Raw genomic sequence first — 24,243 nt, 5'->3', positions numbered from 1 at the left:
TTAAACTTTACTGGGGTTAGAGGCATGTGAAATATGTGTGTGTCTAAACATCCAAAAACGACCACACCCCCAGTTATTTGACGGTATGCACACTTATGCAACGATAGCATCTTGGTTGTTCCACACTTCGCCTCTCAAAAAAAAAAATGTTTTTTATAAATCTTAAATACGTTTTAAGTCACCAATGCTTTGAAATGATTGATATTTATCTAGTCCGAAATAAAGTACAGGTGCTCTGCTCTGGCTTTGGCGAATAATTTATCATGGTCTCATTTTTCTACTTCACAAAAACCTGGCATTTGAACAGGGACGTCAAGACTTTTTATATCCACAATAAGTACTGAGTCAAAATAGTTTTGCTACTCCCTCGCATCTTTTTGCCGCTTCTCTCATAACTCTCTTAACTTGGTGCCCATACCCATTTAATTTAAGGTGGCACAATGAATGAAGACTGTCCTGTGAGGTCATGGAGACGTGGTGAAAGATGACACCACAGGCGGACTGGCCTTGGATTCGTTTTCTTCACCCGACTCGCTGCACAGATGCCACTTACTGAGCAGCCTGAACAAGAGCGGACACACCGCGGCAGGTAAGACTTTACAATGTCCTCCTTGTCTGTGACCACAACCACAGTACCAGTTTATGATAGATGTTTGCAGGAGAAATAGTTGCAGATTATTCTTATTGTTTTTATTCCATCTACCTTATTAGGCTTTGAACAGTACTTTACATAACCCAATTAGGCGTAGCAACTGATAGCATGTTGGTTAGGCTTTCAAAATGTACTTGTCAGAATCACGTTAGGCATTTTAATCTGCAAGATTTTGGCAAAGAAGCATTCGAGCCTTCTTTGTTTTTGGACTATTCATTTCAGACGTTTCTACATTTGTTTTTGCTTGTGATTCAAATGAACTTGATCTTGTCTCTTTCAGCTTTGTGCGATCGTTAGGAACAAACATGGTGAGTTCTTCCTTTGGATTTTGTCATGAAATCTTTGGTGTAAAGCATTCAATCACATCTATCTATCTATCTCTCTCTCTCTCTCTCTCTCTCTCTCTCTCTCTCTCTCTCTCTATCTATCTATCTAGTATATGTATAATACTTCATAAGATTTGTTTTAGAAAGAATGTACCGTAATTTTTGGACTATAAGTCGCGTTTTTTTTCATAGTTTGGGTGAGGGGGGCGACTTATACTCAGGAGCGACTTATATACATATATATGTTTGTTTTTTTCACTTTTTTGAGCATTTTATGGCTGGTGCGATTTATACTCCGGTGCGACTTATAGTCCGAAAATTACGGTATATGCCAATTTTAAGAACATAGCAAAGATGTTATTTCCTCCCTGCAGGCATATCGAGGGAGCGTCCAACCTTTTGTCAACTTTGACGCCAAGCATGACGCCGAGATTCTCCACCGAGCCATGAAAGGACTAGGTAAGCGCTCACCTCTTACACTTGGCTTAGTCGCCATTCCAAACAATAGTTCTCATTTTCATTGTGACTTATTTGCATTGCTAAAAAAGCAGAAGTGAGTGTTTGTTTTTAAAATGCTGTACAAATCACTGTGTGAATGTTCTGTATGAATGGTATTGTCTCAAAGGCATGCGTCTCATTACTTCTCCCACTCAGCTCACTCTTTTTAGCATTAGTGTGCTATTGCTGTCAGTGTTCGGCAATACGCGATGCTTCGAAAACAGCAATAGTAGCAAATAGTAAAGATTCACAAGGAGTGGAAGCTAACCAAACATTTTTGTAATTGCCTATTTTAATAAAATGGTATTAATCCCTTCTTATGGGACATTTGGGTAGTAGATGTTTGACTAATCTTTGCACAAGTTGAAGTCAACCCCAAATTTTATTTGCAATAAAATGTTGTGTGCAGAGTCAAAACACAGTGTTCGGATTCATGTTTCACTTGTGGAATGTGAATAAAACGGAAAAAAAATCAGCTCATCATCAGAAAACTGGTGAGCTGTAATTGGTTGTGGCCTGAGACCTGGCAAGTGTGATGTCTTTTTCAGTCGACAGTAAGTGGCAAACAAGTGATGTGCATTCCAGTTCTTTTAAGTGAACTTAATCCTTGGAATCAGTTCATTTCACAATGCAGCTACCTACTTTGTGATGGTACATATGTTCTAAGATTTTTCTATTGAAAAAACTGTGCCTTCGTCTTAAAGGTTGGAAAAGCCTGCTGCACTGCATTTGTACTGATCAATTATGTTGATGTCACTCTATAATGCAGGAGTATCAAATTCTAGTCCTTCTTTCTCAGTGACCCCTGTTGCTTTTTTTTTTAATCTAGCTAAAATCTTGTTGACTTTCACAAGCCAACACCACCTTTGCATGTTTTTCTCTAGGACCTTAATCACCTTTCTTCTTTCTTGTCGTTTGTCCTACAGGGACGGATGAAGATGTAGTCCTCATGCTGCTGGCGGCGCGTAGCAACGATCAGAGGCAGCAAATATATGAGGCGTACAAAACCGCCTACGGAAAGGTGAAGCTGGTTCATGGAAAGCCGAAGGACCGACGAAGGGAGAGGTGTTGGGGCGGTTTGAGTAGACAAGTCTACGTTTTTCAAATGATATTACAAATGCTACAAAACCAACAAAACAAATTTGGCTTCTTAAACTGATTTTTTTTTATTTGTTAGGTAGCCTTGTATATGTAGAACATAATATTGTCAAGAAAGTGTTTGACGTGACTTCTCCTTTAAGTTAGTGATGTTTCAAATAAAACACAATCCAGTTCGATCCAAATACAATTATTTCCAAAACATCCTCAATCGTTCTGTTCCTACAGGATTTGGTCAACGCTCTCAAGTCGGAGCTCGGGGGTCTGTTTGAGAGTCTCGTCGTGGCCCTGATGACCCCCCCTGTCTTGTACGACGCCATGCTGCTGCACAAGGCCATCAAGGTAACCTCCAAGTCATCAATTTGAACTAGGGCGGGGGGAAAAAAGGCAATTGCTAACAGATGACACACAAGTCTTCAAAATGCTCCCAAAATAAATGAGGACTATAAAGCTGATTTGATGACATCATAAACTTTACCTCTATTTTCAGAAACCAATGCATCAAAGTTTTTTTTTTTTTTTTAATTTAATTTAGATTTTACCTTTAACATTTTGGGGGGACTGATGACTTCATTTTCAATTTGTGTTGGTTCAATCTGTGCCGTAAGAAATGTAGCATTTCTTTTAGCAAACCAGCAATAGCGTGTCAACCACAGTGATCATCACGTTCTTCGTCACCCAACAGCCGGTGAAAATAAGTGCATTGCCAAAAAGCTTTAAAAAAAAAATGCTGTGCTCATGATGGTGAAATACATAATAATAAATGCGGGGCTGACGCTGTCAGTCGGCTATTTACACCTAATGAAACGTGCCAGTGACGAGTGGGAATATGCACACTTTGTTGTTTATGCTTGACATCGATTCAGAGTAAAAAGCACTCACTGAAAATGAGCAGCCAATAGATTAACATTCTTTCAAAAGCGCAAGATGTTCTATTTGGGCTTTTTATAATCTGCCATTGAGCTAAAACACAATAAATTACTACTCATTACCACTCTGCCAGGAAGCTCCACATGTAAAATCGATATTATGCATATTACACACTGTTGTATTTGTATCAAGATGTATAGTTATCAGATATTATAGTGTACTACTGTTGAGGCTAAGAGCTGCTACTTGGGCCCTGATTAATGCAAAGGGATTCCAGTTGCATACACACTGCTGAAATCCTACATTTGCTCAAATTACTTTTAATGTTTTTATTGACAATTATCAACAAATAATGATCGCTATTATCAAGATGCAATGCTTTGTTTTTCAGGATTTCTACAAGTCTTTCCATTTTCCAATGATCACTTTCTACAGCATTCCTATATAATCACATATCGGACATTGAGAGAGAAAATAAAATGCAATTAAAATTCAAAATTGCCCAGCCCTAATATAGGTGGTATTTACACTACGCTTACTTTCTAGGCAGATGCGGATGTCTAGGGTTAGCATCAAGCAGCTACACGACACATCATAACAGAGGCTTTGAGACGAGTGGGAAAAGAGTTAATTAAAGACACAAAAGCTGTGATTGAGGGTGTTCCAGGTCGCCGTGGCAACCCGACTCGCTCACACAAAACGGGAAACCAACAAAAAATGTATTATCCTTTTCTTTTGTTTTAATAACACTGGAGCCATAAAAACCACACCAATAGCTTCTTGATGATTCTTTCTTCTTGCACTGCAGGGCGTCGGGACTGATGACGACGTGTTGATTGAGATCTTGGCCTCCAGGAACAGTCAACGCCTTCGAGATATCGTTACGGTCTACGAGAAAGGTGAGTGGATCGATCAGCGTGTGCTTTTACCACCCTTAGCGGTGAATTATTGAGCCAATGGGACATAAACCAACACTGAGCATGAAAAAAGATGACTAGTAGTCAAACATACATGTAGTAAGCGTAATTAGTAATCAGAACGCCCGTCGATGAAGTTAAAAAGAATTATTGATCATGTTACTTTCAAGGCATTTTTTTTCTGAACTGAGGCATGATCTACATGTAAGAAACATGACCAGCAAAAAAATAAACTGAATGTTGCGTAATGAGAATTCAAAATACAATGAAATCCAACTATTTGCAGGATGGAAAGTGACCAAGTTCTTCCACAAATAGCAGAACTCCATTAAACATTTCTTTGTAATTGCCTATAGATGGAAACAAAGAACTCATCTTGTCTAAATAGAGCTGCTAAACTCATTTCAAATTGTTTCCTTGGGATCAAGATGCCACATTGTAAAGGAAAATGCAGAAAAAGAAGGATGATAAAATTACCTGGGGAAAAGCGGTAATATAATATTATAATAATCTTATCTTGCAGAGTTTGGCAGCAAGCTGGAGAAGGACATCTGCAGTGACACGTCGGGATACTACCAGAGACTACTGGTCATCCTTCTGCAGGTAAAGTCTATTTGAAACATTTCAAAGAAGTGAAGGTCGAAATGCGTTTTCATTCACATTTACGTGAGGTCGCAATATAAGAAAATAAGGAATTTTCAAATCAAGTCAAAAAAAGAAAAAAAACTAAAATAAAATCAAGTTGTAGTTTTTAACAAAAAGATTTTCTACTTTACGTATTTTATGATGCTTGTTGCTTGTCTGTGGTTGTGCCAAAAAGGGAAGGCGAGAGGAGGGAGTCAACGAACCAAACATCAGCAAAGATGCAAAGGTAGGAAGCAAAAATGATCATTATCTGTATTCCCTACGCACCCACGTACGCACACACACACATACACACACACACACATACACACACACAAGGCAGGCTATTGTACAAGGTGTTGCTGGCAGGCTCGCAGAAGCACGGTGTCCTGGGAAATGTTGTTCTTATGTGGCTGGAACATTCGCACTGTGGAAATTGTCTTTCCGTGGAATGGAGAGAAAAAAGTAAATGCAGTGAGGAAATAGGACATATGTGCTTAGCCCAATGTGTTTAGTCTACAATGATTTCAAACATTAATACCAATTTTTGAGAATTATCTAACACAGTGATGGGCTACTGAACTACTCTCCGCAATTTAAATTTTTTACAAAATACTGGGGATTTTTTTTTTTTTTAATGAATTTGCATGAAGAATACTAATGAGCGCAATTGCGATAGGGCCTCAGCAACACCTGCTGCTTTGTCATTAATAACTCAGAAGTTGTAATCACCAAAGCTGGTTTACCATGACCACAGGACTTGTATGCAGCGGGCGAGGGCAAGTTTGGCACAGATGAGGAGAAATTCATCAACATTCTTGGAAATAGAAGCCTAGAACATCTCTGTAAAGGTGAGAGCAGATTTATGGAATGACGGCTCAATGTTTAACTTGGAATCGCATTATTATCTTTGTAAAATAACTTCATTCATACTGAAAGGGAAATCCTCTTGAACCCTGCTTTTCATGCCTACAGAAAGCGATGGTAGAGATGCTATTAAAACATACCTAGGACATCTTGGATATGGTATTTGTACATCACAGATGAAGCTGGATAACTATTGTAAAAATGTGTTTGTACGTACAGTGTTTGACGCCTACAAGAAACTGTGCGGTTCAGACATCGAGAACAGCATTGAAGGCGAGACCACGGGAAATTTGGAGAACTTGCTGCTGGCTGTCGGTATGACAATTTTCATCATTAATATTAATGACGTTTGATTGACTCACTAAAATATTTGTTTTCCTCGACAGTGAAATGCACCCGCAGCATTCCCTCTTTTTTTGCTGAGTTGCTGTACAGATCAATGAGGGTAGGGTGTGTGTACTTTCTATAATGTTATTGTTTTTTTCCCCCACGTAATTGCGCAGCAAAGCAATTCCAGCTGAATGGATTGATTGGAGGACGTGTTCCCCATGCTACTTTCAGTGGACAGATAACCCAACACTCGGGAATTTAGCTCAATTTCATTACTGACACATTTACTTGGGGGGGGACAGGGGTTGTCCAACATTAAATACCGAGCCCATTGTAAACAGGATCGCCAAAATTACCGGAGTAAGGGTCCATAGTGTAGTGGTTAGTACCCTGGGCTCTCGCCCCTGCAACCAGGGTTCAAATCCCAGTGAAACCTTATATGTTTTATCATAGAAAAATTTGCAACACAGTTACTCGTGTGCTACCCCATATAACCATAATGTGCTTGTGAGCTGTTCCATAAAACCATATAGATTCCATGCATTGTAAGTGAGGGTTCCATAGTGTAGTGGTTAGTGCTCTGCACTCTCAACCCAGTGACCTGGGTTCAAATATAATATTTTATCATAGAAAAATTTGCAACACAGTTGCTCGTGTGCTACCCCATATAACCATAATGTGCTTGTGAGCTGCTCCATAAAACCATATAGATTCCATGCATTGTAAGTGAGGTTTCCATAGGGTAGAGAGTCCGTGTGATTCCCTCGTTAAGTGCACCTGCGTGTATATATACCCTGCGTATATATATACGTATGTATGTTACGTTGTTATATAACTCTCCATACATATATAAGAATATAACTTTACGTCTTTTGTTGTAATATAACTGATTTCAATATAGAAGCTGGTGTAACACTGAACAGATTTTTGTTGGTGGTGTGCCTTGAGATTTTTTCCAATGAAAAGGTGTGCCGTGAATGAAAAAAGGTTGGGAAACACTGGATTAGACAGACAGGCAGGCAGACAGACAGATAGACAGATAGACAGATAGATAGATAGATAGATGGATAGATGGATAGATGGAGATTGATTGATCGCTCTCGATTTTCTAAATGTGTGTGTGTTTGTATTTTCTGCAGCGTGCCGGGACGGATGACGACACCCTGATGAGAGTCCTGGTGTCCAGGAGCGAGGAAGACATGTTAGACATCGTAGCCTGTTTCAAGGAAAAGTATAGAGCCTCGCTCTACAACACTATTCAGGTACGGTATGCTTCTTGAACTATACATATCTTGTGAAATATTATATACACACACACACACACATACACATGCACACACCAAGCCAGGGTTGAGTTTTCAATTTAGGGTTTTCATTGTTATATTATTATTTTTTATATTTTTTTAAATAATTTTTATTATAATTTTATACTTAATTTATGGTTCCAAGGCAGGGTTATGGTTTCAGGTTAAGGTTTCAAATGAAGATTTCTATTTGGTACAATTGGTCCAAATAAGTCCAGACAGCATATACTGTGAGCATATCCATTTCTATAAACAAGCCCATATATATCCTGTAGATAAGTCCATAAAAGCAGAGTGATGACAAACATTCCTCTTCAGCAGCTCTGCTTAGGTTAAAGATGGAAACACACGCACGCACTCACAGACACAGATTGCAAGAGAGAGTCAGAGAGCGAGTCAGAGAGAGAGAAGAAGAGACAGAGAGATGCAATTTGCGTAAACACTTTGCTCTGAGGATGAGCTGATTCTTTTCAAACATGGAGGAGCCCAACGTAATCCGTCGAGCGGAACATCCATCAGCAAAGTCGGCGGGCTTATCACATCCTTGCTGATGTTATGCTTTTCAAGCAGCAAATATATTTGTGTGTGGCAGCACGGCCGAAAGTGGTTCGTATGGCCACCTCACAGCCTGGAGCCTTCGTTCCATTATCTTCTTCTGTGTGGAGTTTTTTCACTCTCAGGTACTCCAGTTTCCTCCCACATTGCAAAAAAACTCAAGTTAGGGTTTAAGACAAGTTTAAGGCATCGAATACCACTGCACAACATTAAGTAGGAGCGATATTGTGGCTGTTTGATGGGATAATAGTTTTAAATTGGGGTTTCAAACCACGTTTAGGGTTTGAGATTAGGGTCTTGAAATTATGGTTTTAAAACTGGGTTGGTGTTTCAAATGAGGGTTTCCAGTTTCAAGTCAGGGTTCTGGTGACAAAAGTCAGAACAACCCAAAATGTTTGTTTACAGGTTTAGCCAATTCCTAGGTAAACATTTTGACTAAAATTGTATGTTTGCGTGTGTTTGTGCGCCCGTGCATCCATGTGTGCATGTGTAGGAGGACACAACAGGCGCCTACCGGAAGTGTTTGCTGTACCTTTGTGGCTCCAGAGACTGAGCCGAGCTGGCTACCTGACCACAAAAACAAAATCATCAACAAAACACAAAGAAAACACTCCTGATTACTTCCCCACACACATTCACTAAATTGGCTATTGTCTGACTTAGAGGGAGAAAAAGTTAATAAAAGTTTGTTGTGTGCGCTATTGTTTGATTTGGAGGGGGGAAACCGTGATAAAAGCTTGTTGCGTGTGCTATTGTTTGACTTGGAGGGGGGGAATTAATAAAAGTTTGTTGTGTGTGCTTGTGAGATTATTTTGTTGTTGTCAAGTACAAGTTAGGGTTTCAGAACATGGAGGTTTTAAAATGGGTACTAGAGCGAGCGAGAGAGAGATCGACCAACCAAAAATCGTAACTGGCGTTTAGTTGTCAGTTTTATTGAATTTTCCAGCCCAATGATTACAATGTTGTTGCTCAAAATCAGTGGTCCTCAGTGTCACTCAGATTGCTTTCATTAAGGCTCTTCCTGTGGGGTTGAACTGCCAGTGAGGAGGCCAGGTGTTTTTGATGCTTGTACGTTCCTTTAACAGGTTGTAATATTCTGCCACTTTCGGATAACGCTCTGTAGACAATCTGGAAAATGAATAGAAAATTGAAAAAACGTGTTTCTCAATTTTACCTGGCCAATCGTTGACATACTTACCTATAATAGAAGAGAAAGGCAATAGATGGAAAAACAGATACATCAGACAAGGAAAATGTCTTTCCTGACATGAAAGGTCCTGTTGACTGCAAGAGACAATAATTGTTACATACATATGTACAGTAAGTACTCAGTCCCGATTGACCGCTCGAGGCGCGGATGGAACTGACGCTAGCAGAGGCACATCAAGGCAAAGCACCCGTAAAACACGCCTGCGGTAGCCAATACGACATAAAGCCACACACTACCCAGCTGGGAGAAGGTGCACAGACGCTACCATCGCCAGCAAATGCACACAGCCACCTACAAAGTACCTCCCTGGAGAAAGACCAAAATAGGCAGAGCCCAATATGGAAAACAGACAGAGACCAATGCCATCTGCTAGGAGAAGACCACAGACGCAACAGTCGTTAGCGGAGGCACAGGGCCGTCATACCACGCACAAACCGGCAAAGCGAGATGAGCAGTGTTCATCTTCACCTCCTTCCTATATCTTTCCCACAGCTTGACCTCTTCGCGTAACACCTCGTGGATTTCTCCCATTGCAGAGTCACATTCCTCTTTTTTAGGTACCTTGGATGAGTGGTGGATTATGGCTACTGTAGAATCATGTTAGGATGTGAGAATTTGAGTCCCAGCTCCATAGAGGATGAAATGTACCGTAAATAGAATCAAGTCTGGCAGATGTCACAAACAAAAACTAGCCTACTTGACTTCTGAAAGAGTACGGTGCCTTCCATCATGCGCTGATACATCATGGCCTGCTCCGCAGGGCAGGACGGGATCAGCTTATTTCCTTGCTCCTTGAACTGGTACTGTGATTAAAAGGACCAGCCCATGTTGGCCCATGCCAACAGTCTCAAATTTGTTGACTTGCGTGCAAAACATTTACCTCCAGGTACAAGCAGGCGCTTAAGGACTCGTTCAATATTCGCTCTCCATGTCTGAAGGCAGGAACCTAGAGCAAACATAAGACTTTTAAAGTATACACTGTACACAGTTTCAAGTGACATTTTAGGATAAGACCACAATGCACTGTAATTTTAACAGCTTCGTTTGAGTAATTTCACCCTAACGTCTTCAAGCAAACAAGGCAGGTTCCCGTTGAAATTCGGTGAACATATATAGTCTGATCCCTCTTTAAACTGAAATATGCAATTTTCTGAGTCTCCAGTTGCCCGTACTCATGTTGTTGTACTTTTATTAATGTGCATTAAAAATGCATTTCTTTTTAGGTCGATATAATGAACTTACTTGTCCTCTGGGGTTAATTGCCATGAGCTCTGGGGTTCTGTGTGCCATATTGGTGAGGGAGAGCCTTTTCTGGTGGTATCCATGCAGGTTCTTCTCCGCGAGAGCGATCATCACCATCCAGCACGGAGGAGACCCGGAGCACCACAGCAGAGACATGTTTTTGGCCATGGCTTCACTCTGGATAACTACGTGGAGCGTCAACGCTGACTAGTCTGTCACAGGTCAACACTTGGTTAGCTTGTTTGTGTGATCAAACAAATGGCACGCTTCATTTGTTATTCTATGATCTAGTTTTTTTGTGTGAAGCAGGCTCAACATTATTTTTTTTGTTATAATAGTGAAAACGGGGTGCAGGTTAAAACGTAATAAATCAGTTCATCTTTGGCAATGGCGCAAAAACTTTACTTGCATTTCTTTCAAAAAATGAAGAAAGGCACTCATCAACTTAAGACCTTTCTAGTTCTTATTAAACATTTGCTGTAAGCAAACATTTGTACTTACACAACATCACTTCAGGTGTGCCTGTGCTGTCAAAATCTCAAGTTCTTTTTAATTACAGGGAGCTTAAGACTGTCACTCAAAAACCATTGTGGTTCTAGCTCAGGGATAGGCAACTAGCTTTTAATTGAAGCAAAAAAAATGTATAGAAAAAAATATACACACATACACTTATTGGACAAACTTCTTTCAGTCTATGAAACTATATGGAGTATACACATACTATTTACTTTCAGCTATAAGCTAAATATTAGTTCGGTACGTGCATTTGTGAGTTTACTCACTATTTTAGTCCCAGTTTAACTTGATAGCTCAATGTTGAACGTATTTAGCCGATTCAGCCGATTTGGGTCCGGAGCCGCACCAGTTCAAAGGCTGATGATGACCAAGGCAGGCTGAATAGTCCTGGCTCCAGAGTGCAATTTGAGGCGGAGCGCAATGCGGGGTGGACCTAAACGTTTGAATCCACCCACACGGCTAATCACCGTTTTTTTTTCTTTACTCCCGTTTTTTTCCATGTATAATGCGCAAAATTTAACTAATTTATTGTCCTAAAATCTGGGGTGCGCATTATACATGGAAATATATGGATATATATATATATATTTTTTTTTTAAGAAAATCATGGTACAACAATTTTTGAAGAAAATCTTGTCAAAGAAAAGACTCAACAATAATTACAAGCTGAAAGAAAAACTTTATTCACTGTTTACAGATTGAAGAAAGAAGAGTCGATCTCCTACAAATTGGATCCTGTCTCTTTTGCTAGAACCAAATTCCTAAGCCACAAAATTAGCAAACACATATCTAAAAGCCTTTTAAATTCCTTTCTCAGTAAAAGTTACCCAGGGATATGTTTGTGTTTGCTCTGTTGCTGTATCGACAAATATTGTGGGGAATTAGTATTATTATTATTCAACCGGTTGTTCGTCTCTGTGTGCCCTGCAATTGGCTGGCAACCGGTTCAGGGTGTCCCCCGCCTACTGCCCGATGACAGCTGGGATAGGCTCCAGCAAGCCCGCGACCCCCGTGGGGATACAGCGGTACAGAAAATGGATGGATGGATGGATGGATTGATTATTCAACCGAAGTTTTCGTTTTATTTAAACACTAACAGCAACTAGCCTGTACATATATAAGTGATGAGTCAGCAAGACATGTTAGCGTTAGCGTCCAATGTACAAAATGAAGAAAAACAAAGTGGAATACATTCTGTTGTTCCAGCTCACTATTAGTTAAATGTATCCATGGAGTAATAATTACAAAGAATGGATAACTAGAAAAAAATATTAGTGGGATAATCCTGAGATCGACTGTACGGCAAAAACATAAATTTGGCTTGAGAATAATATGTCACCTCTTTGTCGTTAAATGTTAATTCACCAAAACACATACATGTTGACAAAATAATAAAGCAAATAAATTTGAAAAGAAAGTAATTTCTCAAAAATAGTCATAAGGGACACATTTTGTCTTTTGATTGATTTGTGTGTGTACTGATTGTTTATCTGTGATTGTTCTCCATTTGAGTCATCAATAAAACAGATGCTGAGGTTTATTGGAGGGGTTGGACATTGATCTACTAACATAAAAAAAGCTTCCGTGTTTTTCTTTACACAGCCACATATTTTTTCAATATTGACATCTAATTAGTCATGTTTGATTTTACACAGGAAAAGTCACTCTTTGGTTCAACTCTACTCTGTTTTCTTAAGTAAATGCAAGGAAAAGACCTCGGAGGGAAGTTTAAACGCACCGAAATAAAACTGCTGACTTGCTTTTGAATGGTTTACATATCTTTGTGAACTGAAGAAATTGATAGTTTTTTGGTCCATGTGGCGAGCTCAAGTACTGTTACGAAGGTGCAAAATTTGAACACAATCTGAATAAAACAGTATAACTGTGTTGAAACAGGTTTGAAACACGTTGTGCTCATCCAATGAATCTATCGCAACAAATAAAATGAAGACAAAAAAAACAATTTCATCAACATCGGTTGAGTGTGAAGTCAAATTTCATCGTGGAGAGTGGGGTAATATTTGCAGCAGAATAAATTGAGCATACAGCTCTAGCAAAAAAAAAAGGGCTCCTCTAAAAGTATTCTGGCAAAGTTCATAAACCTTGAAAATGGCGTAAGCACATAGCAGGACAAACGGTCCCTTTAAAAAGCCGCAAATGCCAACATGAAAGGCAACCAGTCTTTTTGCAAATGAGCCCCAAGATCCACAAGGATCACGTTACTTTGTGTATTATTGTAAACATTTAAAAGTCATGCTAGCTCCAGTTGGTCTATTTTTTTTTTTTCATCTTGTTGAAACCAACATGCTGCAAACATAACTTTTTCTGTCGTCCTCAAAAACAAGGAAGCAAACATTAGCAGGTCCTTTATCAATCAATGTGTCGTTACCTTCCCATGGCTACTTAGCCACTGTTGTTGTCCTCAAGAAAATGTTGCAGTCCCTTTTGGATTTTTGGGTTCTCAGAAATGTAAGCAGTTCGGTGGCAACCCATTGATGTCTAGCAGGAAGGGTGATAATGACACTCTCAAAGTGCTCAGAAAGTTCTTCATTGTGACACGAAAATTCTGTTTTTGAGAATAGTTTACTTCAGTGTCTTACAAGTACAAACAACATTAAAAATACAAAAAACAAGAACTAAGTCATATTTTTCTAGACGTCAAAAACTTTACATGAATGTTTGTAGAACAGTAAATACAGACTAAGCTTGCCATGAATAGCAAAAGATCAGGAATAAATGATGCCACCCATGTTTAAATTCAAAATCATTTTGATCTCATTTTACATTATTGCCCTGAAAAGAAATGGCTTGCAAAAGATTTAATTGAGAAACTTTCTCCTAAATTGCGCATATCCTGCAAAACTTGTTAAATGGCTGCGTGAACAGTGCAGCCACTGAAGGTTTTATTACCTAATATCAATCCAAACAATTGAATGTTCAATGAATCTATCTCAAAAAATAAAAAAGACAAAGTGCAGACAACTCACCTTTTTTCTTTTCTTTTTTTAGTTCCAGTGAAGGTCATGGCAGCTGCAAGATAAACATGAGAGAATTATACTTGGGCATCATGTTTCAAATGTGCATCAATATTTGCTCATGAAATTTGGGAGAGTAGAGTAGCTCAACTGTAAAGTGTTAGAAAAGGAGAAAAAAAAAAGATGATTCCTCGCAGCCTCAGTGAGGATTTCGTTTAGCCTTTAATCTGCTATTAGCCTTGGGAAAAACATGTCACTCTATATTTGGACAGCTACAAGCTAATAGTCTTTCCTTGTATTAATGAAAAACAGGTATCACAAGAATATTAGTCAACACAGGTTGGAAATGACAAAAAAAAAGATTAACAATTAGAAAATAGAAAGGAAAATCAGAAAAAAATTATTCATCCATCCATCCATCATCTGTAACGCTTGTTCCCATGGGGGTCGTGATTGTGGTGGAGCCTATCCCAGCGGTCATCCGGAAGTAGGCGGGGGACAACCTGAATTGGTTGCCAGACAATCGCAGGGGACAGAGATGAACAATCATCTTCACTTGCACTCACACCTACAGGCAATTTGGAGTTCTCAATCGACCTAGCAAGCATGTTTTTAGGAGGAAACCCACGCAGGCACGGGGAGAACATGTAAAATCCGCTCAGGGAAGGCCGGAGGTGGAATTGAACTCGCACCCTCCGAACTGTGAGGCGGACGTCAAATCAGAAATCAGAAAAAACAAGTTCTACTTTCTATAGAACATGGTTATAGGTAGTGTTTGAAGAAAATATTGGTTTTATGAAAAAAAAAAAAGCTCCTTTACAAAAAAGTCATAATGCCACAAAAAATGATCTAACATGGGAAAAGGCAAAATTTGCAGTACACATCTGCAGCAAAGTCTGTTTAATACTGCGGTTTTGTGAAGGCTAGAGCTGTATTTCTCTTGGTACTGCTTCTTCATTGCAGTCCAAAATTCAATGCATAAACATAAAAACACGACCGTTTGGCTGCACGCGGATGTGTTCTCATTTATCTTTACGATGTTAAATGATACGAGGGCTCACTGAGTCATATGCATCATTTATGGAGTGTGAGTGTGTGTGTGTGTATGTTTAATTCAATAGGACATTTCCATATTGGTCATGTAAAATGGCCCCCCTGGCTCGATGGAACTCACGACACAACATCAAGTTATATGAAATAGGATTCATGCAAGACAAAAGAAAGACAGAAAGAAATAAAGAAATGTCCTCATGCAGCGTTTACATAAAAAAAAAAAAAAAATCAAGACATGATTATGATTCTCACCATAATGTCACTTGCAAGAGAAGACAGCCTAAAAAATGTTAGGTTAGTTTGAAGAAAGAGAGATAGGAGGATTAATTGCATAGAAAAGGATGATTAGAGGCGGGTATAATAAAATAAAATGACCAAAAAATGTAATGCTCCCAGAGTATTCTTTTATTACGAAAAAGAAAAACTTTTTTTTTAAAAAAAAAGTCAAGAACGTCACAAGAAAAGTCATATTTTTACATTTAACAGAAACGTTAGTAGCATAAGGTTGAACATAGCTATAATTTTACAAAATAAAAAGTCAGGTCGACAATTACGCCGCAAAAATACGATTTTGTGAGAATTTGTGTCAAATTTGGACATAAAAAAGTTGTAATTTTGCAGGTTGTCTCATTACAAGGAAATTCGCACGTATAATGTTGGATTGTTTTGTAGATAAATGACAATTAAGTTAAAGCATTTCAAACATTACTTCAATATTGTCAGAGCATGACGTAAAAGTCAAAATGTTGAGAGAATAATAAAGTAGATCACATACTACAGGGAAAAACACTGTTGGGATGAACTCAATCTTACGAGACATAACGTCATACTTGAGCGGAAAAAAGAAATGTTATTAAATCAGTCACTACTGCCCCAGTAAGAATGGATTTTTAACGTCTATCGCCATCAATGAATGAATTATTTCATATTTTTAGTGAAAGAACTCAATTGACAAAAAGACTGATCCAGGTTGTAAGAAGATGTTCTTTGAGCCCAAAAATGCTATCAGACATAGCAAAAAAAGTACCTGTCGGGAGCCACAAGAAAATGTGGGCTCTCGGTCACCAGTCGATGTGCCTCGGAGGAGCCGAGGCCCGTGGGAACCTGTTCATGGTATCGTACGTTGGGATGCTAGCACAGGAACAACAACATTAACGACCATACACAGAAATAAAAAAAATAATAATTAAAAAAACATATTTTGGGAATAAACAAGGCGATCATTAGGCCAGAGAGCAAAACATGAAAAGGCATGCGTCACCCAATTAAGCACTGGCACTGAAAAACACTCTACTTTCTTTTTATTTTCCCTTTCAAAGTGTTGTAATACAAAAAAAGCGCTGCTTATAAGAACTTTTTAATTTCACACATGTTTTCATCTACAAACCCTGCCTCTCTTATGATGAATTGTGGCCATTAAGAGACATTACATGTTTTGCTCTCTGCCTGAATTTCGGGGCTCATATTCAATCGTTGAGTATTAAAAAAAAAACAAAAAAAACCATGCAGTTATTTATTAATTTCTGAGGTGAAATTAAAAAGGAAAAGAAAAGAAGCACAATCCCAAGCGTTTTGCCATGCTTGCCTCTCTGGGAACAAAAGGATCAGGTGCACATTCATTGGATTTTGGCTGACTCTAAACAAGAGGAAACAATGATTTGATGACATCGTGTTGCAGCTCTGCCACCTCGCAAACACTGAAGAACATTCAGCAGCAACCAAAAGTGAAGGCCAGAATTACAAGAATTCCTTAGAGCACTATTTTATGTTATGTTCATGTTTTCTTCCCATTGGCAGTTATGCACTGCCTTTGATTGCTTCACAAAATGAGCATAAGACCGAAAATTCCAAGATCTGGAAAACACTGCATACTCAAAAAACAAAACTAATCCAAATACATAAATGTGTGACTATGCAGCTTTACACTGTCACTTGAATTCCCGCTAAAATCAACAGCCGTCATCTGCTTTAAGTTGGTACGAGAGCCTTTGATTCCCTCAAAAGTCAAAATGAAGGCAGGTGAATGAATACAAGCTCTGAATAGTGCTATGTGCTTTTTGCCATTCAATTGAAACCATGGAAAAAATAATAAGCTAAATGCACCGTACAGTCTACTGAGAAAAAGTTAAGCGTGTTGAGTGCAAATGTGCGTGCGCATGCTACCGCCACCATATTGCATGCATTGGACTACCAACGAGCGTATTTACCTGGTCACGGGGGGGTTTAGGATGCCTTGTGGGGGCTCGCTATGATAACCATTATTACCACTTCCCATACTGAAAACAAAATATTGCATACAAACAAAAGCATGAAAGATGTGCGATGAAACATGTGGCATGCTTGTGATCCCTGTCAATGGGGGCACCATTTTCTTTTGTATTATTTACAGCAATGCGCATTTAAGCTTTTGTAAGGTCACAATTGCAAGAGCCCTTTAGGGAAAGACGAGGGACACCCCAAAAACCAGCACCGACAATTAGTAGTTGTAAACTCTTCAATAGTTAAAAGCAGAAATGGGTGATTCATGGCAAAACATAAACAAATGTTATATGGACTGCACCAGGAAGTAGCCTTCTCCCTCCTCCCGTTTACAAAAGGAACATGCCTTCCAAGTCAGACTATCTTTGTAAAGTGCAGAGTGCCAAGAGGAAGAGGAGGAGATGTCAAAAGCAAAAAGAGAGGATGAAGGATGAGCCGGATGATGGAAATAGTAGAAATGGTTATCACAAAGTAAAATGCCAAGTCCCGGAAACGGAGGAACTATGTGGAAGGAAGAAATAAAAGCAGGAAGAAAGCGTTAGGGTTGGACAAAAGAAGCTTGAAAACAAAACATCAATCTAATTTCCTTCTCAAACTATTGCCGGAAAGCAGCAGTTGTAACCCTCCTGTTATTTCGCTGGTCGAATTAAGCCCTTAGTTTAAAGATTTTGGGAAACTATCTAATTCTGGACTGGCGAGTTCAAGGCCGTTTCGCTCAACAAAAGTCATCTTAGGTTAAAAGACAAATCATTTGAAAAAAATACTGGGGGAAAAAAATCTGTGAATATGAGTTGGGTGTTGGTAGCAGAGGAAACGTTTATAGTATAATACTATATTTATTTATTTATTTTCATCAAGGGGCCCCTCCAAGTGTGGTCGTAGGAGTTGTCCATCCCTGATTAGGATCGTTAAACTTGCGAGTCACATTTAACATATCTAGAAAACAAACCTAACAGGAGGGTTAAAGAGGAACTAGCAGTCAAACAGTAAGCATTTCGAATACGTATTTTTACTAGGAGGTACGGGTTACAAAAACAAATAACAAAAAGGCAGCAAAAACACCTACTCGTCATAAACGTCCTCCGTGTCCATCCTGCGGTAGAACTTGGCCAGCTTGACAGCAAACACGATGCTTGGGATGAGGAAGAGCGTACTGCAGCCCAGACCCATCCAGAACACATTCTGCAAAAAAACATTTATTAGTATCTGCAATTAAATTTCATTTAGATGTGGGAGTGGGAACATTTTCAATTATTTCTTTTTTGCAGAAAATTTGATGAGATAGACCTACATGACTATGAAACCTTTTATCATCTCATTTAAAAGGAAAAGCATATTCATTTTCAGCCCCTCAAATGAAAAAAAAGCCATATTAAATTTTAGCCCCCACAATTGACACTTAATTTTTTTTTTCCACACTCACTCACGTTTTCTGTGGCACAACTTTAAGAAACCGTGATATTTGTATCTCATTTTAGAAGAATTAATTTTGACAGCCCCACAAAACATTTGAAAATTGGCAAATTCAGGTTTTCACACACCAAAATTTTCACAAAGTTTTAAAATGGCCACATCCCAGGTCAGCTATTTATGTTCTAATGTAATTTGAAAATCTAGTCATATATACCTTTTGTAATCTCCAGATTTATTAAACATTTTTTTTTTAAATTGCACTCCTTAAAACTATAATCTAACCTACACTCTAGGAATTTTATTATTATTTTTTTTTTTGCAACTATATATTCACTAGTATCTCATTTGAAAACACACGTATTGCATGTATGCATGTATATTTACCATAGAGTCCACCAGGAAGCTGCAGGTAAAAATTTCCGCTGTGTCCAGCACATTGCTGAAAGGCTTGCATGGCGCCACCTCCATTGCCAGCTGCATCAAGGTGACACATAAACAGAACAGTGTATTGCATATAAACAGTAGTAATGTAATTACATATTATCAATGTGCTATCACAGTCTTATGACTTACTGATGTCTTGACCCACTCTATGTATTGATGGAAGTAACCCACAATAGTTGATGCGTATTTTGTGCTCTCCTGAAGGGGAAAACATTTGTTTGAAATTAGAAATGACATTAATATGGAATATCATGTCTGTAATGGGACTCGTGTTGTTACCTGATTAATAAGATGCGTTGCATTCTGGGAAATGAGATACTGGGTTGCGTTGATGGCGTCTAGTATAGCTAAGACTTTGTTCTGTAGACAAGAAACAAATTGAGAGGCGAGAGATTCTCATGTTTGACTTTTTGCCCATTTCTGTGGGGCTATCGGACATCTTTTTTGAATTTGGCTGGGTGTTTAGCTAGCTGACTTACTGGCAGGTCTGAGGCCGTTCTCTCCAGGAACCTCATGTTCTGGTTAAGGGAGCTCTTCAAGGGAAACAAAGAAGAATGGACAATCATAGAGTCATATGATGAGTCAGCAAAAACGATCAAGAGTGACCATATTTGTGATATGTCACAGCATACATGCAGAAGGATTCAGAATGAAAAGAGCCCTCTTAAAAGTTGAGCATCCATTTTCTATACCGCTTATCCAGTCGGATAACGATTGGTTTGATTGGTAAACTGATGAGGACATGCGCTATGTAAAAATGGATGCATGTGGAAAAGATCAAATTTATGATGGTCCTTGCGACTAATTGAGGCAACGGCCACTAGTTGAGGAAATAAGGTGGCTGTGACATAAATAAAATAAGTGACCTTCACTTTCAAAGAGGAGGAAAGCAAAATGTCAAACCGCTGATTGACAAAGGATACTTGTGTCTATTTTGGACACAAAGACGTTCAATACTACACTTTAAAGCAGTGTGTCCCAACCAAGTGCTACCCTCTTCTAATGAGTGACTTGACTGATCGCTTCTTTCCTTTTTTCTTATTTTTTAAGCAAAAACAGCTTAGTTAAGTGTGGTCCTGTGAATTCCTCAATAAGATATTGAGAAGATTTGAGATATGTTGTAAACTAGAGTTTTCTGACCGATTAAAATTGAAATGGTTGTGGATGGGAGTCACTGCTTCGAAGGATTTACACCAAGACACACACACAAGCATAAAAACACACACGCAGACACACACGCGAAACCCACATTGTGATTGTATCCTTTAAAATGAGATACATTTTTTCAGGTGTGCCATCAGAAAAACACAAACCACTCTAGTAACCAGTTTTACACCAAGTAGTGCAGTTCAGAATCGCTTGTATGACCTCCGCCAAGCACAGAAAATACACAAACAAGTGTGTAACCGAGTAAACCAAAAGAAATGACATGCTACCTGCACCACTTGTTGCAAACAACGCTTTTACATTGCACAAAGTGACAAAATGACAAAAACACATGATGAACACACCCATGTGCTTGCTTACCCTGGCTCTAACATATTTCTTGAAAATAGAAAACAAGCATAAAGAAGTACATTGAAACAGATAGTGTGTCTTCTTAAAAAGCCCAACAGCTCATTTAAAATGTGAAATGTCAACATAACTAAATAAAGAAGGGAGGGGCTGCAAATGGCGATGGCAAATGGGCGTGGCTTTAGTGGGAGACCTACCATGGCCTGCTGCATGGGGACCACCTGGTGGCTGTGGATCTGTCGCACGGTGCCCGCGTGACCTTTCAGAGACGTTTGCAGAGGACCTCGAGGCTGGATCACACGCAAAAAACATACATACCTTGTTAGATATTACAGTGTTGGTAATATGGCGCCATCGGATCGCCGCATATTTTGCATTGTTATACTAAATGGTGATTGAGTCTAATGTCATTATCTGTTGTTGCATTTGGCTATGAATAACTGCTTCCGCTGTAAACAGCAAACAATTTTCAATTCATCAAGTATTTTGTTTGTTTGTCTCACAACTGTATACAAGTAGTAATTGTTGATTTCATGCAAAGCCCTACTAGGCCAGGCAGAGATGCTCCAGCGGAGACGTAATTCAACATGAATAATTGAACGAAACGGACAAACCGAGCGGGGTGTTAAATACCATCAGGTCTGTCTGAGCTTCTAGCTCTTTGGCAAATGAGAGCAGGTCCACCACTGTGACGCCTTTGTTGACCTGCGGGAGAGAAACCACATTTATACGATTTAGTTACACTTCATTCACACAAAATTTAATTTGAAGATCAATTCGAGGAATGTGCACAGAATTTTTGTCCATTAGAAAAGCTATGAATCTCATTTTGAAAGTAATGCGTCACCTCTTCCAGGTAATCTGCGTAGTTTATTTCCGACAGACCCGCTTCTGAGAAATCCAGAAGGTTCTGCTTGCTCTCCGCTTCCAGCAAGATGATCCCTCTCAGGTCAATCTTCACGCTGCTCAAAAGGGTTACCATGTCCGCTGTGAACTGTCAACAGAGAAAACAAGCCCATCACAAAAAAAGCGGAAATGTTTTATTTACTAAGCTGTAGAAGGGGCATACAGCTTTTTGGGAGAGTATAAAATAAATACGTTAGACAAACAAATTGTGGAACTAACTTTATTGGGCACACTTTCAACGAGCTACAAGTTGAAAATCAAAAATCTGATAATTGTGAATATAAACATTTAAAAAATGAAAATGTGTTGTTTTCCCATCCACACGTCTTCAGGGCATAATTTCAAGCTGAATCGTCTGGTACAATAGCACAAATTATCAGAAAATAAATATTTGTATTTTAATGCCCTATTAAATGCTTTCGGAATTTGAATGGCACATTTGCATATGTTTTCAGATTTAACATATTTTTTTGTATTCATTCATATATATATATATATATATATATTTATTTTACAAATTCAACAATACAACAAAATGTGAAATGTTTTTTCCTGCTTTTACTAGAGTTTCTACTACTACTAAATTAGTACAACAAATTACAAAATATTAAATTCTAAAAACTATCTATATCTTGTATCCCTTGAAAGGAGGTACTTCATGATTATTTGTAGTAGTATCAGATATCATCAATTATTATTAATTTTCACTTATTATTACCATTATCATTCTCACATTAAAGCAATGCCCCCAGGCCACATGTGTTTATAGTGATATGATTCACAAATCAATTAAAAAAAAACAGCTGTATAGCAGAGTAGTAAGAAGCCATGTTGCATTCACTGACCATTGTGGTGTTGAGGAAAGATGATACATTAAAAACTTTGTCCAGGCGCAGGGCGGAGTAGATGCCTTTGTTTTCTTTGCAAGTGCTGCAGGACACACACACATAGGGGACTATTAGTCAAAGCATTTGCTGCCACCCAGTGAACACAACAGGAAGTGTCTAATACACACTTTAGCCTCCTGACAGGAAGTTTATTCTAGCCACTGATGCATGAAGTCTGCACAGTGTAAATCTGACTTCAGGTTTACACCGCTACGTCATGTATATGTGGCTTTAAATGGACACAATGGAGCTCAACATGTTTGGAAAACAAGGAATGATCTCACACAGCTCCATAGCAAAAACAAAACAAAACGCTGTTACTCCCCCTCCTCTGGTGTTAACAAAAACCCTCGACTGGTCACATTATAGTGTACCAGACAAATGCAGGAAATATTACTAATCAGAAGTCAGGAGAAAGTCATTTCTGGTTAAGTCACGTGTATGTAGAAGTATATATTTTTGAAAATCAACACTTCGTATTTTCACCTGTACAAGCTCTCTGCCGTGAGATCGAGCTCTGAATCGTTGTACAAGTACCCCGGGATGAAGTTCCTCCACTCAGGATTCACCAGGTATGGAGCGTCCACCACCTGGAGATGGGTTGGGAAGCAGTAAGGGGAGTGAATGGTGACAACCAATCAAATTTAATAGTGTTGAAATATCGTAATCACTGGTCACTTGAGCACTGGCCTTAAAGAGTTCCTTGGTGTGAAACGGCTCGCAGATGAGCTTCTCCATGTTGCCACCCACCAGGAAGATGATGGTCAGCAGGCCCATCAGAATCCAGGAGAAGATGAAGCTGAAACCCACGCCACTGACAACCAGGAGACACATGATTATGACAATCATGATAAAACCAAATCAAGAGTAATGAAGAAGCAGGGGAACGATTTTTAAAATGGGGCATCATATTTCTAGAACCCCAGTATTTTTTGTTTCAAGTGGTGTCAGTCAATATTAGAAGCAATACTATTTTTTTAATGTCCAACAAACAGCTTTCAGTCAAAAGTTGGAATATTTTTTTAATATGCAGAATTATTTTTAAGGCCAACTGAACAATGTTTTTGTTACTCGTATCAGAAGGAGGGATTTGTTTTTCAACATGGTCTCTGTTTTAGGCCTAATAGCGCTATTTTTTATTTTTTTTATTTTGTTAGAAATGTCAATATCAACAGTGTCAGTGCGGCTATTTTTTTCAGAACTACATTTTAATATTTATTTTGTTAGAAGTGGTGTCAAAAATGGGGATCCCTATAAAAACATGCATTACACTTATGTCAAATGAAAATATTTTTGGGCTGTAGTATAAACATTTAGGATCCGGGTGAACAAAGTATAGATTTCAGTTTCTTTTTATGGTTATGTCCAATAAAGCAAGTTTTTAATTCAAGATGCTATCAGAAATGAGGATCTATTTCTTACGCCATGAGCATGGTGCCTCCCGTGTTGGAGATGCAGCCTCGCGTAGTGGGCGAGGCGTGCTTGTCGTATCCTAGTGTGCCGCACAGTAAGCCCAGGTAGTTGAAGGCCAGCACCAGTACCAGAATGCAGCACAAAGCCACGCAACCCGTCCACCTGATGCTCCCACATGCAACACAAGGTGCAAGGAAATAGGATCATTGAAATGCAACACGCAGACATCAACCTCCATTTGTGTTATAGTCAACATGGATGCAAGTAGTTATTTGTTAACTGTTTATTTCCTCACATCCATTCTCTGAATTATCATCACAAGGGTCACGGGACTATCTATCCATTTTAATTATTTTTACATGTTAATCA

At 38.8% G+C, this 24,243-nt stretch overlaps 3 protein-coding genes across 10 annotated transcripts in view; 1 reads left to right on the top strand and 2 right to left on the bottom strand.

Annotated features, from left to right (window-relative positions):
• The first annotated feature begins 542 nt into the window (after positions 1 to 542).
• LOC133158511 (annexin A5-like) lies at positions 543 to 8,751 on the top strand. The gene is made up of 13 exons (XM_061285764.1): positions 543 to 589; positions 933 to 960; positions 1,353 to 1,437; positions 2,403 to 2,497; positions 2,803 to 2,916; positions 4,253 to 4,343; positions 4,885 to 4,969; positions 5,187 to 5,232; positions 5,743 to 5,836; positions 6,072 to 6,167; positions 6,239 to 6,297; positions 7,322 to 7,444; positions 8,535 to 8,751. Exons 1-13 carry the CDS (start codon positions 543 to 545, stop codon positions 8,592 to 8,594), a joined length of 1,023 nt encoding a protein of 340 aa, XP_061141748.1. The 3' UTR covers positions 8,595 to 8,751.
• Positions 8,752 to 8,947: 196 nt separating this feature from the next.
• LOC133156542 (glutathione S-transferase A-like) lies at positions 8,948 to 11,399 on the bottom strand. 2 transcript variants are annotated; one of them, XM_061282357.1, is made up of 7 exons: positions 11,276 to 11,399; positions 10,494 to 10,705; positions 10,132 to 10,197; positions 9,949 to 10,054; positions 9,720 to 9,838; positions 9,240 to 9,325; positions 8,948 to 9,169 (listed from the first exon to the last, which is right to left on the bottom strand). In XM_061282357.1, the coding sequence occupies exons 2-7, from the start codon at positions 10,659 to 10,661 to the stop codon at positions 9,037 to 9,039; spliced, it is 678 nt and encodes a 225-aa protein (XP_061138341.1). In that variant the 5' UTR covers positions 10,662 to 10,705; positions 11,276 to 11,399; the 3' UTR covers positions 8,948 to 9,036. The 2 variants fall into 2 exon arrangements, with proteins under 2 accessions (XP_061138341.1, XP_061138348.1); XM_061282364.1 differs by lacking the exons at positions 9,240 to 9,325; positions 9,720 to 9,838.
• Positions 11,400 to 11,668: 269 nt separating this feature from the next.
• LOC133160913 (prominin-1-A-like) overlaps positions 11,669 to 24,243 on the bottom strand; it is a 36,112-nt gene continuing 23,537 nt past the window's right edge. For 2 of the 7 annotated variants that reach the window (XM_061289029.1, XM_061289054.1), the window contains 17 exons: positions 23,884 to 24,036; positions 23,152 to 23,275; positions 22,948 to 23,051; positions 22,420 to 22,504; positions 21,516 to 21,662; positions 21,302 to 21,373; positions 20,866 to 20,958; positions 20,681 to 20,698; positions 19,633 to 19,686; positions 19,433 to 19,513; positions 19,283 to 19,351; positions 19,094 to 19,183; positions 18,363 to 18,478; positions 17,245 to 17,313; positions 16,065 to 16,168; positions 13,997 to 14,039; positions 11,669 to 13,575 (listed from right to left, as the gene is read on the bottom strand). In XM_061289029.1, the coding sequence (XP_061145013.1) occupies positions 16,099 to 16,168; positions 17,245 to 17,313; positions 18,363 to 18,478; positions 19,094 to 19,183; positions 19,283 to 19,351; positions 19,433 to 19,513; positions 19,633 to 19,686; positions 20,681 to 20,698; positions 20,866 to 20,958; positions 21,302 to 21,373; positions 21,516 to 21,662; positions 22,420 to 22,504; positions 22,948 to 23,051; positions 23,152 to 23,275; positions 23,884 to 24,036 (1,345 nt within the window). In that variant the 3' untranslated portion in view covers positions 11,669 to 13,575; positions 13,997 to 14,039; positions 16,065 to 16,098. Of the gene's footprint in view, positions 13,576 to 13,996; positions 14,040 to 16,064; positions 16,169 to 17,244; positions 17,314 to 17,348; positions 17,798 to 18,362; positions 18,479 to 19,093; positions 19,184 to 19,282; positions 19,352 to 19,432; positions 19,514 to 19,632; positions 19,687 to 20,680; positions 20,699 to 20,865; positions 20,959 to 21,301; positions 21,374 to 21,515; positions 21,663 to 22,419; positions 22,505 to 22,947; positions 23,052 to 23,151; positions 23,276 to 23,883; positions 24,037 to 24,243 lie in introns of those variants that run through there. The other 5 variants (XM_061289046.1, XM_061289061.1, XM_061289038.1 and 2 more) reach the window with 4 other exon arrangements.

This window comes from Syngnathus typhle, linkage group LG1, assembly GCF_033458585.1.
Source record: "Syngnathus typhle isolate RoL2023-S1 ecotype Sweden linkage group LG1, RoL_Styp_1.0, whole genome shotgun sequence".
Taxonomy (NCBI): Eukaryota; Metazoa; Chordata; class Actinopteri; order Syngnathiformes; family Syngnathidae; genus Syngnathus; species Syngnathus typhle.
Note: the sequence above shows the minus strand (reverse complement) of the source record. Positions and strands in the feature narration are given on the sequence as shown.